This window comes from Nesoenas mayeri, assembly GCF_963082525.1.
Source record: "Nesoenas mayeri genome assembly, chromosome: 3".
Taxonomy (NCBI): domain Eukaryota; kingdom Metazoa; phylum Chordata; class Aves; order Columbiformes; family Columbidae; genus Nesoenas; species Nesoenas mayeri.
The window spans coordinates 36,662,528-36,680,632 of record NC_137544.1 but is presented as its reverse complement, the minus strand read 5'-3'; the positions used below and the strand labels follow the sequence as shown (position 1 = coordinate 36,680,632).

Genomic DNA, 18,105 nt, shown 5'->3' with positions numbered 1-18,105 from the left:
ACCAGTGGTGGGCAGGCAGGACATACAAGATGCTCACCTCAGACTTCCAGGCCCTTTGAACAGATCACAGTTTCCTGACAGCAGTAATAAAATAATATATCCAAGAACAGATTTGATGGGAAGATGGAATATATTACAGAAGCAAATCTTCCATTACTCAGCCCAAACACACCTCACCAGAAGCTATGGACCTAGACTGTGTCCTGCCACTGCTCCAGGAGAACAAGGTTTACTGTGATCTTGGAGCACCTGCAGAGACTCCACTTTAGAAAATGATGTACACAGAGTCTGCTTTCTGAAAATACCATATATATAATCAGATCCCTGCACTTACCTGTAACAAAAGCTGAAACAAAGGCCCTGCACCCACCTTTCTCTGGGGTTCATGCAGTCAAGTATGTGTACATTCTGCAGGGATCAGAGCAGTCACTCGCCACCAAAGAACTGAATTCGTTTTAAGAAGTCTGCACTTCCTAAATAATGGAAATGCTTGTAATCCTTAGGTTTTTTTCTTCCATGAGATAAAGCACTTAAATTATGCCATTCTAACAGTGTCTGTGGTAATTATACCTCAGCAGTGCAGAACAGATTATTTTCAAAAATGAGATAGTTTTTATTAAAAAGCAGTTTTGAGGTTTGTTTTCAACAGCAGCCTAGACTTGAAAAAACATCCACCATTCTTACAAAAGAAGCAAGGGACAAATCAGCAATTTGATTAAATTCTCTCATACCAAATATGTTTTTGCCCAACGGGAAGAGATGAGGAAGAAGACATACATTTACTGCTTATGTTCATCAAAAGAGTTCCCCACAGGCCCAGATGACAACGGGAGACTATGAATTCAGGGCCTGTCCTTAGGCTCCTTGAAACCAAAGGAAAAAAGAAGGAAATGTTTTGCACCTTGGCCTCACCATTGGATTTCTGAAGGCATTAGAGAATTTCAGGCTTGTTTCATTTTCTTTTTCAAACCCTTCTTAGACCATCCCATTCCCATCTCTAAGCACCCTGGTGAACCTGTCAGCAAAGTAACACTCACTGTTCAAAACATTTACATTTAGCTCAGCTCTTTTCTCTGGTTATTCAGCTTGGCATTTTATCAAGCAATGCTCTGAGGCACTCTGAAACTGGGGGTTGTGTCAAGTTCATGTTTTCCTCAACATCTATTATTTCTCTATTATGCTGCTGTTCCTTCTCTTCAGTGAAGGCTGTTGGGAGAGGAAGAGAGAAGAAATAAGCTTTGCTACCCTTCACCTCCACCTACACAGGAAATCATCCCAAGTTAGGAACAAGATAGTGGGCACTATATTCAAGTCCACATTTTCATCAGTGACAGATACTGGAGAGCCCAAGTCAGCTTCAGATAAGTGCAGCTCTCACCCTTGTTTCCTTCTAATTTTATCTCCCAGCCAGGCTGGGAAGTACATTCAGTCCCAGCACAGACATATATACAGTCAATTTTGTTACTCCAAAAATGATTCACTATAATGATTCACTATAATCATTGTGCTCATCTGGAAATGAGCTAGCTGATGATTCCATAGATGCACGTGAAGACAGTCCCTCTCAAAAAGGCACTAAATGAGGGAACACCGTGTCCCCTAAGGAGTCCCAGCCGTGGTGCCTCACCTGAATGCAGCTCTCCACGTCTAAGCCAGCACAGTCCCAGGACAGAAGCCACCCTTGGACTGGTTTAAGGTCACAGGCTGGTCCCTGCTACCCTACAGTGACCTATCGGTCATGAGTGCTTTGAGAAACAGGACATGCTGGTGCTGTTTCTCCATGAGCAGAAGGCATAAACTTGGTTTCAGGGTTGGACTACAGAAACTAAACCTGAGAATCAAAGCCAGACGCATGAAAAAAGCTCTGGTGCATTCACCCTGCCTGTCAGATCAGGACACCTCACTGTCTTGCTCTGAAAGACCATTTGACTTTCTATAAGATTAAACTGTTTCAGTATAATCCAAGCTGTCCATCAGTCTTAGTTTGTGGCTTTCAGTTTAACAACTACATTTCAATGACACCACGAAACCAACCACTGACACAGGACAGACAAAAGCAGAAGCATTAAATCTGCTGCCCGATTTTGCTGGAGGACACATTGGGATATCAAAATAAAGTTCACAGTAGGTTCTCTCCGTGGTAACTGATGGGCTGGTGAAGACGAAACAGGTGTCTTTGTAGTACTAGTTGTCATTAAAAGGTTAGTAACTGATGAAAATATATTTCAAGCAGTTCAGTTATTTTTAATCATCCTTTGCTTGCAGTATACAAATTTTGTTAATTTTTCTGCTACCCTAAGAATTAAAAAAAAATAATTTCTTATAGAAAAATAAGCAATTATGCACAAGGTACATGGGATTTCTTCACATCTGAAAAAGGATGAAAAGAAAAAGGAGCTGTATTTTATTTTTCTTTGCCGTCACTTTGAAGTTGTCATAGTAACAATCAGGAAGAGCCTACATAAAAGTTTGGCCTCTACTTACCAGTTTTGTTGCCAGATCTTTATTAGTTACAAATGTTTAAAAGATTATTTTCCAAAATAATTATTTTCTGGGCTGGGAAAAGCTCTTTAGGAGCTATAGATACACTGACACATTTTATTACAAAATTATTCCTATTTTACTAAAAGAATGCCAGGGAACTAATTTAAGTGTTCACCAAGGTAAGTTCTATCTTCATTATAAGGGCTTTTCAAGAGAGAGATTGGCAAATCTCCTCCTTACATAGTCAAAACACCATGTTCCTACATCCTCACCATGTGCTCATTGGTTGTGGCTTTTTTATTTTAATTTTAACAAGATACGGTTTGCTGGAGATGCAATTTCTTCTCTTAGACAAACTGAAATATGCAAAAAAAAAAAAAAGATGGCAATCAGGAGTATCCTTTATGTCTGAAACAGAAAGAGGGGACCTCAGGCTGAAATTTGAGACGGTTGACCTGAGTATAAATGATTCTGTTTGCCAGTCACTCAGCCTAAGGGGAAAGGGAAGAGAGCAGCGCGGAGCAGAGGAGAGCACTGCCGAGGGGAACGGTGAGCACAGTGTTAGTCACAGGGGACAGGCACACACAAGTCATCAGTGCTGTGAAGCACATAAGCTACATTCGTGTATATGAGGTGGCTGGAGCCTTTAAAGTGGAGGGAGTAGGTGCTGAGACAACAGCACTGATGAGGTAAGCTGAGCTAGAGATTAGTCTCATTGGATAAAGTGATATATAAACAACAAGTCTGAAAAACAATTCATCCTAACAGCCTGTATAAGCAGAGACTGGTACATTATTCGATACAGAATTCCCTTCCTCTCTTGTCCTTCTTCACTGATCATGTGCAGTTCTGCAGGACACCTTGTGAAGGACTCATCAAAGGTCCTGTTGAGCTGAGTTTTTAGAGAGGCAATGTTTCCAATAAAAGTAAACACTTTCAATCTAAGCTAAAGCTCAGAGAAAATCCTAAATGCTTTCAATGTAGTGCTACTGTCCTGCAAAAAGAGGAGAGGCAAGGTAAACAATTTCCCCCTGAAAGGGGATTGATGCAACTCCAAAACTACAGTGGACTGCCTCTGCTCCCACACAGCATGTAAAGCCCTTACAGCAACTCTTGCTCACCTAAGCTGGGTTTAGCAAATTAAGCGGATTCAGTCCTGTAGCGCAAGGAGACAGGAAAACCTACTACTGTAATTCCCCTGATTTTGTCACTTAGTATTAGGTAAACAGTATAAGTTGTAAAACGTTTCTCAAATTGTCCTTGTGAGAGTCTAGGAGTCTAGGAGATGAGTTCAAAAGGCAACCAAAATCTCATACATTCACATTTAAAACAACCAATACTTTTGTTTAATGTGAATAAAACACCTGATAAAGCCTTGGTAGCTGCTTGCCTCATCAACCAAGAGAAATGCGAGAACAAGCTGATTCCAGTTAGGGGGAAGACCAAAACTACACACCTAAAAATCCACTAGGTCGAGTCTTTTAGAGGCATGAGTGATTTTCTCAAATCAGAGCATATGGTGGGCCAAACACCTGCTCTGCAAACTGGCTCTCTGCAGAAGCTGGGATGCTGCATATATTCTCCAGTCTGCATCAGACTGTGAGACAAACCCTGCGCTTCTCCTTACACAGCTGACGACTCTTCAGTAGATGCAAGAGAAGGTGCAAGGTTTGCAAAACCATTTTGGCAGGGTCCATCTTCACTGTATTCACAAAGTCCCAAGGTGGTGAAGTACCAGTCCTCTAGTATCTATATCCCCCACGTTAAGGGCCTGAGTGGAGTCAAGGCAGCCTCCACAGAGCTGTGTTGTTTCCAGGGTGCAAGCTGGGGAGGGCTGGTTAAGTCCCTGGCTGTTTCTCAAGAAAAGGACAAAGCCACAACTCAGCATGTAAACTCTGAAGCTTTGCTGGCAACTTTTCTACCATTTGTGAAAAGAGCAACAGGGAAGTTATTAAATTATTTAACTTGATTCAGTTGTTTCAAAATATGTAGAAGAATCTTTGCATAGAGGTCCTACTACCCAGGAAATCTATTATTTAGGATTTCAGTATTTGGTATTCCATAGAGGAAAATAATTTCACAGGATTTTCTGCACAGAAAAATAACATTGTTCGTTTAGCAAGTGTACTGGAGAAGTCCTGCTAACAGACTTGTTTTTCCTAGGAGGAATGGTGTAGAATCTTGATCAGGCTCTAGATACACTTAAGATGGTTATTTGAACACTTTTTTTGGACTTAGACCTGCTGCCATATAGAATTTACTGTGCTTTCATTCATCTTCTTAAATTGCTATGGGCTAGAGGGTAGGTGAAGACCACCTTAGTCTACCTTAGACTCACAGTGTATGTCGCATTTAGGAGCAAACGCCGCTGGTCCAAACAGTCTGAGCTATCAAAGGCACCAGATGGGCTTTTGAACAGTGGTTTAGCCTGCTGCGGAGTTAGGAGGGTAGCTCTTCCTTAAGACACACATGGCATTGCTCAAGACGGTGGGCACTGAGGTGCTCAGCTGCTCTTTGTGCCTCTTAGAGTTAGCTTTTCTGCCCCTGCACTCAGGTACCTGCCTTCAGGTTCCCAATTTGTAGAAGTCTTGCCCCAAAAATGTAAAGCACAGTTACATTTTATGTATCCTCCTGCCAGCAGTCTAAGAGCATCTTTCATCATTTAGAGCATTAACAACTGTATGGACCACCAACATAGTAAAGGCTTTTTTTTTTCATTTTATAGTGCACAGGAGCTCCTAAATTATAACCTTTCTGGTCTTCATTTCCTTTCATCTCCCAAACAATTGATGTTGAGAGCTGTCACTCATCTCCGAGCACGTGGTAGAGCAGCACCAGCCTGGCTTCTCCTGCATGCTTTTCCTTGACACAATCGCCATTTGGGGTTTAGCTTTCACAGCTTTAACCGAAGAAGATGACTTCTCACTAAAATTGTCTACCCTCGACTGTTTTTGGAGCTGATGCTCAGCACTTTGCTTTATGTTCTTCTACACTGACCTCCATTTGATGGTGAGGGACGTAGTTCAAAGCAGAGATCAGCAAGGCCAGAAGGGGAAGCAGGACGACCCCCTTTTCCCCACCCTGAGCTGGTCAATTGGTTTAGCAACCTTTTTGCATCTTTATTGGGACTGAGCCAGGCATTTCTTCTGATTTAGTGAGGAGAAAGCTCATCTCACTGTGTTTGAACTAACATAACTGGCTTTAAATATACACTGGCAAAAGCTTCTCTTGCATAACTAACAGTCTACTCAATCTGAGCAGCATGAAGTTGTTCCTCTGCCACATAATCTTGAGTCCCCCTCTCATTGCCACTTTCTGCCAGGTGGATATAGACATATCTGTGTACCTTCTCGCACAGGACTCAAGCTTCTTCTTTTTCCTTGCTTTTAAACTCACAATGACTCTTCCTTGCCTCATCTCAGTGCATTTTAAATGGGTTCTTTATTTCAACGAGGACAAAATACTTCCAATGGGACCTTGTTTTCTACCTGCAGATACAAATACAGACAGAATTGCCAAGCAAGTGCATTTCAGACGGAAACATTTGCAGATTGATGACAAAAACAAGACATTCCTCTTTGACCTGCACAAGCCAAATCATCAGTAACAGAATCGATAAATCCCTTGGGATTTACAAAATGCACCAGGTGAGCACACTCCTCATCGTTAAACACAGAAGAATATGCAAGCTGGGAGGAATATTCTACGGTTTTAAGGTTTAATACCATCATCTGCATCCTAGGGAGCCCTTCACTCCCTTCTGGGGCATCTAGCATCAGCTCTTGGCAGATGCCAGATGCTTGGACTTAGCAGCCGGCACAGGTTTGGCACTTTTCTGCACCTACCAGAATTTCTTACCTGTGTTGCCACAGCGACTCAGCATGCACAGTTTGTGTGAAGACAGTTCCCTGTTGCTATAGGAACAAAGCATCCTGGCCTGCGCTGAAACTTCAGCTTGGGAAAATATGAAATTTGGTCAATAAAAGGAAAATGAAAGAGTGAGAGACAGGTAGTTAACTAAGAAGTGAATCTGTATTGCGTATGCGTAGGACCGTATGGAAAGACAGCCAGGGAATACTTACTCTGTCCCAGGAATACATAAATCTGGACTCTGACTACTAAGTGAAATCACTGATCGCACATGCTAAGACAGATCTATAAGAACATTAATTGAGGTTTTTTTCCCCCCAGTTATTGACAAATTTAATATTTACAATATCTGTTCAAGAAGTTGAAATATGGCTCTGGGGTAAGAAGAGGTTTTTTTGTTTGTTTGTTTTAATCCAAATTTCTCCACATTTATGCTGCCAACCTAGGAAAATCACATAGCTTCTCCTGTAGAAAATGAAGCAAGATTATTTTTGCAAATGATTTTGTAAAAATGGGTCTATTAATAAGACCACTTAAAATAAGGAAATTTAGAAAACTGTTAATCCTTTAGTAGTATATTGAATCTTGAAAAAAATACAAGAGAAATCTACCTCGAAGTCAGTTACAAAAAGAATTTTTTTTTAAAAAAAAGAAAACTTAAACCTTATTTCACATTACTTTGCAAGTATTTTCACAGAAAGACTCCAAAGAGATACATTCAGACTGCAGGTACACTTGAAAACATCTCTGCTTCAGTTCTAATCAGATATTATTTTATATCACAAGTGATCAAAAACCTAAATGAGACAGGAAATTTAGTGACATATGCTGGAAAATCACCTCTGCACGTGGACAATGACTGTACGTCCACTTGTTTATAGAGGTTCAGAAACAGGTTATGGATATTTTTGAAAAATTTGTGTCAAAAATAGCAAAATATGGTGGGGAAGCTTGTAGATCACTCTGTCTCACATAGCAGGGGGCTGCCACATCCCTGCCTCACTGATGCTCAGTCCTATTAAAAACAAAGACCAAACAAAAAACCCCACACCAAAACAACACAAATACAAATAAAATAAATAAAAAGCAAACAATAAAACAAACAAACAAAAAAGCAACCAAACAAAAAAAAACCAAAAACCACCACAATTGTGCAGGTTAGCTTAAAACCAATTATTCACAAGTCCTTCATTGTGGGGTTACTGATCATTTCCAAATCCCAGCCACACACTTGGCCCTTCCCCGTGCATTAGCCTTGACATTCATCTCACTCCTCTTGGCCAGCTGAATTAACTCAAGGTGGTAAAGAACTTACCCATAAGAAGAAAAGAGATGAAAAAGCAGGAGTTTAAGGAGCTGAAGGATGTTCTCAAGGCTCTTCACTGAGCAGTTGTCCCCCGTGTGCAGGAGAGGCCCTGGGGGATGGCACCCCCCGTTTCTCCAGCACCCAGCTATGGGCTGAGCGCAGTGACATGAGGAAACCCGGGCGGCGGTTCCCCTGCTGCAGCTGCCACGGGTTCCTGCTGATGGTCATCTTTGCTTTGATCTGCCTGTTACCATTTATCCTTCACTGTTTCATCAAAGGAAAACTGTTTGGCTGAGCCCAGCGACTTCACTGACAAGGCTTTTACCCCCTTACTTGTAATACGTGAGTACAGTTTCATATAAACTAACTCATTACTTTCCAGCTATGCTATTTTATTATTACTACTGTCTCTGCAAGCTTTCACCTGTAATCTCTAATCACCCAGTCCTATTCTATTAGGATTTTCTTTTGTAGAAACCTGTCATCAGTACACACAAACAATACCTACATTATATGCCGTTGAGCAAAGAGAAAATTATTTACTTTGTTAATTATTTTTTCAAAAAAATTCCTCAAATAATCTCTATCTTCTATTAACTATTTCTACCTCTAAAACCATTAAATGATACATAGTCTTAATCCGATCTGCAGCTATTAAAAGAGCGACACATTAAAAAAGCCAGACACAGCCACTGAACATCCATACAACTCAAAATCATAGGAATTCCTCCTTTTTATTAATATAATTTTTCCTAAGTAGACTAGCTACCATACCATAAAGGACATTATGCTGAAAACACATTGTGCTGTATACCTGAGTATCCAAATTTATGAATTGTGTCCAGTAATCCAGAACTGTAAGCAAAGTTGCTTGTTATTTCTTTATGAAAGCACACATATGGCTTCACCACCCCAATGGCTGTATGCTTCAAGGAAAAAATCAGCTACTGCTGCTGCTATCATTACTGCAAAACAAGTCACGTGAATAGAGATGTGAACAATTATGATAAACAGAGGAGGTATCTTCAGAATGTGATGGGTAGGTTATACTCTCTAAAAACAGAATCTGCATAAAACTGAACTATGGATTAACAAGAATTGTTACCATGAAAAAGTTTGTACATGCATTCATAGAATCAAAGGAAAATTTGTGTGTGAAGCATCCTCAGGAAGCCTCTAGTCCAAACCAGGGTGCTCAGGGCTGTATCCAGTCAGCTCTTGAAAGCCCCCAAGGGCAGAGACCACACCAGATCTCCAGCAGGTTCTTCCAGCCAATGTTTCCGCATATTCCTATTCAAGAACAGTGCTGCAAGTGGCCTCACCTGGGGTACCATGTGCAGTTCTGGGCAACACTATTAAAAAAGGTATTAAGCTACTGGAGAGTCTCCAGAAGAGAGGTATGAAGTTGGTGAAGGGTTTGGAGAGGAAGCTGTATGAGGAATGGCTAAAGTCACTTGGTTTGTTCAGCCTAGAAAGGACTAAGGGGAGACCTCATCACATCTACAGCTTCCTCACAAGGGGAGGAGGAGGGGCAGGTGCTGATCTCTTCTCTTTAGTGATCAATGACAGAACCCAAGGGAATGGCAGGAAGATGTGGCAGGGGAGGTTTAGGTTGGACATGAGGAAAAGGTTCTTCCCCCAGAGGGTGGTGGAGCACTGGAACAGGCTCCTCAGGGAGGTGTCACAGCCCCAAGCCTGACAGTGTTCAAGAAGAGACTGGACAATGCCCTCAGACACATGGTGTGAACTGTGGGGTTGTCATGTGCAGGGACAGGAGTTGGACTTGAGGATCCTTGTGGGTCCCTTCCAACTCAGGACATTCTATGATTCTATGATCTGAAGATCTGAAGCACTTAACTTCTCTGGCATGGTTAATAACAGTCACAAATGCTGCTTTGCAATCTGCCTTATAAACACGAACTCAAACAGGAACGCAGAACAGTTGCAGAAATGTGCCACATGGATGACATCAGCAAAAATGAAGGTTATTTACAAGGAAAAAAACCACAGACTCTCAGAAGCCCCATTTTAGCAGCTGCATAAGGTTGTGATGCTACATAATGCAAACAGGCAGACGATGAGCATCACTGCCTTAAAAAAAACCAACAAAACAAACAAACAAAAGGACATTTTCATTTGTTATTATAAGCTAGCCTTGATTTCAGATGTTCAGCCTCATATCCATCTTTAGGAATTTATATCTGTATCAAATCTTTGAAGTATTAGAAAAATAAGTAAAACTTAGTTACACTTCAGCCACTTATAACACATAGTATATCTAGATTAAAAAGCTGAAGTAGTGTCAAATTGCCATTTGTTGCTAAGCTACTACATTTGTTGCAAAGCAAGTTACGAGTAATAACAGATCTATTCAGAACTTCAAAGGAAACCAGAGGCTTTTATAAGTGTGACAATTCATCGTAAATTACATCTTAAAAAACCTCAAAGTGCCTGAAATTTTGAGACCCTATCTTGGGGGAAACAAGCAACTCTGCTCATCTCACCAGGAATCCACTTCAAAACTTGGAAACGAGTGCCTCTCTGCTTAACTCCGTTACAGATGTCAAATGGTGACTGCTCCCAAACTACACACTTGGACGTGATCTGGATTTCAATCATTGTAAAAAGATGCTTAAATAGGTATCTTCTCAACTGGAAATGTAGAGTGCCATGCTCAAAGAGGTCCTCTTGACCTAGTCTAGAAGGGATCACCATGGGGATATCAACCTTGACAAGGTCAGAGCAATGAAGACTGTATGTGGAACTGAAAGATTTGGGGACTATGCTCCTTTTTCCAAACCACACAGCTCAAAGAGCCACATGACAGACCCATCTGCAAGAAAATAATGAGAGAAGGGAAATGCATCATTCTTCTGCAATAGCATTTTATAAGATAGTGAATTCATAACAATCTGTTTCTGAAAATTCCCATTCAAATTGTGATTTAGTGTGCAGTTTTTATCAGTGTAACTTCTACAAATCTGTGTGGTGGGGGTTTGGTTTGGCTTTTGTTGGTTATTTTTTAAAACTGTGAAATCAGGATGCAGCAGCCACATGTAAAAGGCAAAAGACATAGTTCCAAGATATTGATTATATACCTTCTTGTGATGGTGATACAGGGAATTAACTAACACTTAAAGAACTAGCACTTAAAGAACTAAAGAGCTAACACTTAGAGATCTAACCATTAACCCACATCACAATTTCCTAGCCTTGCTTAGCTTTGTGTAACTTCTTGTATGAGAAACAGGAGTTCGCTGACGACTTCACAGGCCTCACAAAGATAAAAAACCTTGGGTGCATCCTTGGGTGAACTAAGTAACAGAAACTTGGGCACAGGACAGGAGATACGCCAGTCTGAGTCCCAACCAACTCATCACACCAGGCCAAAGGTAACCGTGTACAGAGAAGACCCCGGTTCACTGTCACCGCACAGGGACAACCAGGAAGAGCCAGAGGTTGAGACTATGGAAATGATCTCCTGGAACTCACTGTAATAAGAACCGCCTTCTTTGGGACAGGTTATGAATATGTGTAGGCATTCCTAAAACTTTCATTAATATGTAACACTTTACAGCATTTAACCAAGATCACAGCTACTGGAAATTCACACACATCTTAGGTGGAATTATTCCCCCATGTGTCCAGCGCACTGTAAATACATACCATCTTTACAATCTCAAAGGTTGTAAGGTCATTTCCATGCCCCAATGGAGGAGAATAAACTGTTTATTTCAACTGCATGTAGCATGAAGCACTGATGTTAAGAGGTCACTGACATACAAAATTTATGACCATCTTTTAGAATAAGCTGGGTGTTGTACAGTTTTGTAATGCAGGAATTTTTCTAGAAAAGCAGCTAAGAGCTAGCATGAAAAAAGATACACCTACATGGAGGTTTCTGTGGCTTCTCCCAGAAACCAGTTTTGCTCAGAACGAAAAAAAAAATGCATGGGAGGAAACAACACAGTAAATTTTTCTCCCTTACTGTGTAATGATTCTCCTCCAGAAGAGTCAGAACAATCGATGCACTGAAACAATAAACACTGCATAAACAAAATATCAGAATGTTTTTTTGTTGTTGTAAATGAGGACATAGTCAACAATTGCATTCTTCAAATTCCTTATATTTACTGGGTGGATTTATTAAGAATGCTTTTCTATAAACAATTCTTTCTTAATGAGCATACTAATATTTCCCTCAGCAGCAGCGATGATCAACCACACCACTTCACATTGGCTCCTCTGACCTTGTTTTAATTAGTCTCTCAATATGTAAGTATTCCAGAACTGATACAGCTGCAAATTCGATTTTCCTGTAAACAACGGTCTCCCTCCTCCTCATTTACTAAAGGCAACAAAACCCAAGAAGCTAGGATTTTAAAAATATAGCTGGAAAATAATTGTCACAATTTATCATCTCTCTTCATTATCAGCAGCATGCAGCTATAAAGCAGTCTTACTAATGGATTACAATGTATGATTGAGATTTCAATCCGCATGTCTTCAATAAAATGCAATATAAACACTGTATTAACTATTGAATTCTTCATGTTTCTCAGGTGTGGACAAACAAATATTTTATGAATAGTCTCTTAGCAGAATTACTATTAATACGCTGTACTCAAGCATTTACTTCTTCAAGCTACTGTTTTAATTACACGAAATATGTACCTACAGCTGCAAATGGAATGAATTACATGAGTTTATCCAAGAGTATGTTCCAAACAAAGAGCTGGGAGACTGCAGATGTCCCTTTTTCCCTATAAATGATTTTTCATGCAAATTCCCTGTTTCACTCTGACAACACAGCAATTAAGCTGGTGCCTCCTGATAAATGTTTCAAACTTCCTTTTGGAAAACTAAAGAGAGTTTTTTTCTTGGTGAACTGCCATCCAGAGATGGGACCGAGCATCAGTTCAAGAGTTTATCTAATATTAAACTGGTAATAGAAGAATATTCTTCTGATGTCATCTTCCACTTTCAGACTTATTTCCTAGGAAAATGTAGCTCTTTTCTGGTCCAACAACAACCCTTCAAATTTTCCAAAGGGAAAACATTTGCATATTGAGACCTCCAAGGACAACTCTTCTGCATGTCAGTGTCTCCTTTTGCTCCTCATCAGTAAAATCAGCATCTCAGTATTACTCAGTTTTTGATGAAATATTAATATTTCCAGGAAACATACAGTTGCAACAAGCCCTGTGGACAGATGCAGTGTAAGATCCAAGAAGTTTACTACAAACCCATGAAGATCTGTCCTGGAAGAACCACCACAGCAGAATACCTCTGCACTAAAGGTCTGGTTGGACTTGCAAGGGCAGCTACAAATATTTAAGTTATTTAAAATCCATAGCCCTTTATGACAATGAACATAAACAATTGCATCAGGGTGTTCCCTGCTTCAGGATGACAGTCTTAAAGTCTCTGAGAGCAAAACTTTCTTCAGACTGCAACTGTAAACAGCAATTACCAGTAGCACACAAGACTGAAAACAAACTTTCAGAAGCTAAAGGAGATACACACTGACTACACAAGCTTCTAGACCTAATCTGAGGTAATTCCATATCCTTGAGCACCACATGGACTGCTCAAAGCTTTTGAGAAGTCATCATCTATTGACAAAAAAAGCATACGCCCTAAGGCACAGGATAAAACCCTTGATGTACTGTGTCACAACAGCTGCTTATCCAAAACGCTTTATTTTGTCCTTCTGGATAAAGACAGATATCTAAGGACAATCAGAGCACAAAGGGCAGGATATTGGCAAAGTAACCTGCTGAAACTAAGAAGGCTGAAAGGGAGGCAATTAATTAAATTCTTTTACAAAGGAGACCATCCCATTAGATCTTGGGAGATGGGAATAGGACAAATTCCTTGGTATCCTATGGAAGATGTAAGGTTTAGTCATTAACATAAAAATGTAATTTTTAATGTCACCACTGTGATCTGACGTTTGTGACAGAGAAAATGACCAAATTCAATGCATGTTTTGTTTTTCCAGCATAGCACTGACATTTCTGCTCAGCAGAAGAGAAACCTGTTCAGAGCTCTGCAGCAAAAAATCTCCACAAATAATACATTGCAAAATTATAACAGGAAATATTTAGATCTTTCTAGATAAAGTGATGACACAACCACTGTCTCTTCTCAAATAACTTGTGACTTACAGGCAATGACTGACAACCAGATCCTTTTCTAACTTCAAGACTAATAAAACAGAAGGCACTGAAGAGATGACAGCTCAGCTTAGCAGAGCCAGTCACTGTGAGAGAGCAATTTAACCTTTAAGAGTATTATGAAAACATTTTTCATGAACACTGGCTTCTTTGGAGGAAGAAATACCCACTCAACACAACACAAGATGTAAACACTACTAGATGTCACATGGAACAATCAACGCCTACAGATATTCCTGACAACATCTACAAAGGGGGAAGCTGCTCTGCTGCTTCTTTCTCTGAACTATTATTAGACACCAGATTACTGCCTCATGATAATGTACTTTTAATAATGGAGAAAAAACCCCTACCAATTCAAATAACCTCATTTAATACTATTGCAATCTGTCAAATATTTCTGGGTAGTTCTGTGGCCCTTACCCTGGTATCTGCAGGCCACAGGTTGTCGTGTCTTTACCCTCAGAGTGTCTCCTGACACAGGATGCCTGACATCAGTGAGGCCACACAGCAAGTTTTGTGGGAGACGATGACCCTGTGTGTCTGATCTGAGTTCTCAGCTGGTGTCCTAAGCTTGTGCAAGCCTCTCTATATGACATTATCAACTGAAAATACAAAAAAATTTACAAAAATACATAAAGTAATGTAAAATTATTATTTTTTTATTATTTGATGTAAATCTTGTTTCACCAAAGGTACTTCAATTCTTTGTTTACAAAGCCAAAAATGTATCCAGATCACTTGCAAGTCAAACAGAGATATTGGATGAAAAAGAACTGTTACCTGAGTTACAGTACAATATTTAATTTCAGACAGTATTGCTCTTAAGACTTTTTTACAGTAAGAACTAAACTAACAAGCTTTTTTGATTCAAAAACTAAATCAGTGCTTGTCATAAATTTAAGAATTCTCATGAACCAACAACATGATATATCTTACATAATGTATACTATACATTTTTGCTTCCCTCTATAATAAATTAATACCCTGGATGACTTAAGTATTACCAAAAATATTTACAAAAACAAGATAAAACATCATATAAATTTTTTTCAAAGATACATTTCTTTCAAGAAACAGTTTGGTACCAAGAATGAAATTTCAAGTCTTACAAAATTGCTTCGCATTTAAGTTCATGAAAGTAAATAAATAAGATTGAATTATACAAACAAACACTGATATCCTCATATGGGTTTATGCAGTAAAAGCATGTATCTCTTCTTGGGAGTATCCAAGATCCTTCAGATATCTGAAAGTCAGAAATCAAGTTGATAATATTAATATTTGGAACCCAAAACTCACCACAGACACAGCTGAAACAACTTCAGCACCACTATCTTGTTTTTATTCAGACATACACAATTAAGTTTACCTTTGCAAATGCTTTTAGAAAACATTTCATGCCCAGGAACTCATATGTACTACATGACCTTTAAGGATATGGAAAAAATTTCTAAAACTAAATACAGATATAATTTTAATTATCTCCAGTTTCTCCAGAGGTAGCACGATTATTGGCCAATTTCACCCTCCATTGGATCCATGCACCTGGCTTCAGCAGGACTGCAGAAATGCAAGTGATATCCATATTGGTTCAATATTTTGAAGCCAGGCAAGAGAAAGTTAGAGGGCCTTTTATCTTTAAATATATGACATATAAAATAAGGAAAGTATTAGGTACAGACATAAATAAATGCATTACTTAAAAAAAAAAAAAAAAAAAATCAAGAGAAGTGCTTGTGATAGAACACCTGCTTTGAATTTTACTTTTAATAACTTCATTTGTCAAGCTAACACCGACACAGAAATCTTATTTTCTATGAACATTGAATTAAAAGCAGTATTTAAAGCTTTGGGGAAAAAAAGTCATTGTTAAAGAGATGCTTTTAGAAACTTTTGGACAAGTGACTAGAGCTCGTGAAACTTCCATGTTGCTGACATTTACTTAGCTGCACACTAAATATACTCCAAGTATAATACCAGGTGTTTTTCTATTTTTTTTTAATTTAAAAAAAATTTCTTGCAAATCAGAAAATGTGAAGCCTTTTTTGAAAGACTATCAAGTCAGAAGCACTCTAGCTGGTTAGGTGATCATATGAAATACAATCCTTGTTCTCCAGTTCATAATCTGAAATACTCACTGTACTCCTTGTTCTGTAAACGGTGTTGGACCACAGATGCAGATAAGCACTTTGGAATATTTGCTGCTCCTTTTCACAAACTCAGAGAGAAGAGACGAAGAAATCTTCCCCTCTTTACCCATCCAGTCCTTTGTTGGTTGTGAAAGAATGAATTTAACCTCAAACCTGGAAAGCAGAAGAATATTTCAGAAATATTGCCTCTGATAAGAAATCTGCCACACAAAATGCTGCTGAATGAGACACTGGTGTTTCCTACGATTACTTTCTGCTCTGCTTTCCTACGATGAAGTTCTGCTCAACTCCCACAGGCACAGTATCTGATCTCACAGACATTTAGCTGTTCCTACCAATCAAGTCAATCAAATCCCCTCCAGTATTGTATATTTAATTATTTAACCAAATCTTTCAGTCTTAAAAGTTTTAGCTGTATATTTCACCTTACAAAGAAAAACAGCTGGTACCAATTAAGATTTTATTGTTCTGTTATCCACTTACGTAATGTTGATGTAGCTCAATACACAAGTAGTGAAATATAAAAGCTTAGCCAAACTTGTGAAAATGTCAGTACAACTTCATTAATGAGAAAATACTACAACTGGTTTCAAAAACTCAGTAACAGAGTAGTTGTTCAGTAAAAACCAAGCACTCGTGTATCTGTGGCTCCTAATGAAAAGGAAAAAGGGTTTTTACTGTAAATTTACACAAAGTCCAGACTATGAAGCCTTGAATGTGCCAGACATCACCAGGCAATGAAATAATATTGATTTTTCTCTTCAATGTTGTGAAGGAACAAGTGAAATTAACTTGTTCATACAATTTCAACCAAGAATTAAGCATAAACAAAGCATACTTCTGTCATGTAAAATCTAGGCAGTGACAATTTATCTAGTGATAAAAGCAAGAGTACTGAAATTAACAGCAACCCGATACCCCTGTGTCTCCTGATGGAAATGTGACCTGCTAAACTACATTAGCATTACCTGTGCACTAGTGCATTTTAATCCATAATTACTTTGTAACTGAGAAAAAAAAGGCAACAATTAGACAGTGTAAAAATGAAAGTAACGGGCCTAATTTAAATTTCAAATTTTTTATATATACATTTTCTCAACTAAGTGGCACCAAAGAGACTTTTTCAGGACTTCTCTGTAAATTCAGAATGTTGCTCCAAGTGTTGCACTGTCCTAGTCTATCACTTCTGTGTTTCTCTTTGCATATCTTTGTTTTCTATTGCTAAGGCTAATTATCTTCACCTTCAAAAAGCTTCCTAGGCAGTCTTAATGATCACCTCATCTAACATATCTCCAATAAACACCTATTAAACACTGTCATATCAAATCCCTCATTTCCTGTTGGACATACAGAAGATAATGACACAACCTGCTGCTATGAATCTGTGACCAAACTCTCTTGGCTTCATTAAATTCTTAGCTAAGAGTTTCCTGCATCATGATCTGTCTTTGTGCCAAAGCTGTAGAGTTAGTCTAAGCCGCAAGACCTCTTCTCCTATATGCTGGGATGGCACAAGTTCTCCACAAGACTCTTAAATACCTTTTGTCCTTAAGAGCTAATTGTTCAAGTTGGTTTCTCCAAAGTATGTCATCTTCTGTTTTGTTGAAGAACATCAGCTTCACTGTCCTTTAAAAAAAAAATTAATAAAAAATTAATTGCAGATTGTTTCTCTATTTGAAACACATTAAAGAATCGGAACTTACTGCATTATACAGAAGCCTTTTACTTACATTTTGTTTGTCTGTTTGTTTTGCAACTTTGCAATCCTCAAATTTTTTTGTCACTAACTCGATAGAGTATCTTTCTTGCTGTACCTGAAAGTCTATTTGACTTGTGACCTCTCTTCTAAATGTCATAACCCTGTCTGCAGTTGCAACTTCTAGTTCAGGAACTGCTGTCCTAAGAAAAATAAAGTCTCTTGAGGTTACTAAGACCTGACTGAGAATATAGTATAGCTTGTCAAGTTTTATCTAATGGCTTCTCAATATTGTTTGAGCACTACTACTTCAATTAGTATCTCGTATATGAACTCTGTACATGTTTTTAATATTACACAGACTAGCTTGTAGAGGTGAAACCAGAATTTCAGGAAGGTTACGTCAATATTAATTTA

At 38.9% G+C, this 18,105-nt stretch overlaps 1 protein-coding gene across 3 annotated transcripts in view; it reads right to left on the bottom strand.

Moving 5' to 3' along the window:
* Window positions 1–14,490: 14,490 nt before the first annotated feature.
* CYB5R4 (cytochrome b5 reductase 4) overlaps window positions 14,491–18,105 on the bottom strand; it is a 38,407-nt gene continuing 34,792 nt past the window's right edge. For all 3 annotated transcript variants that reach the window (XM_080342093.1, XM_080342094.1, XM_080342095.1), the window contains 3 exons: window positions 17,532–17,618; window positions 15,981–16,145; window positions 14,491–15,088 (listed from right to left, as the gene is read on the bottom strand). In XM_080342093.1, coding sequence (XP_080198219.1) covers window positions 15,034–15,088; window positions 15,981–16,145; window positions 17,532–17,618 — 307 coding nt within the window. In that variant the 3' untranslated portion in view covers window positions 14,491–15,033. The remainder of the gene's footprint in view (window positions 15,089–15,980; window positions 16,146–17,531; window positions 17,619–18,105) is intronic.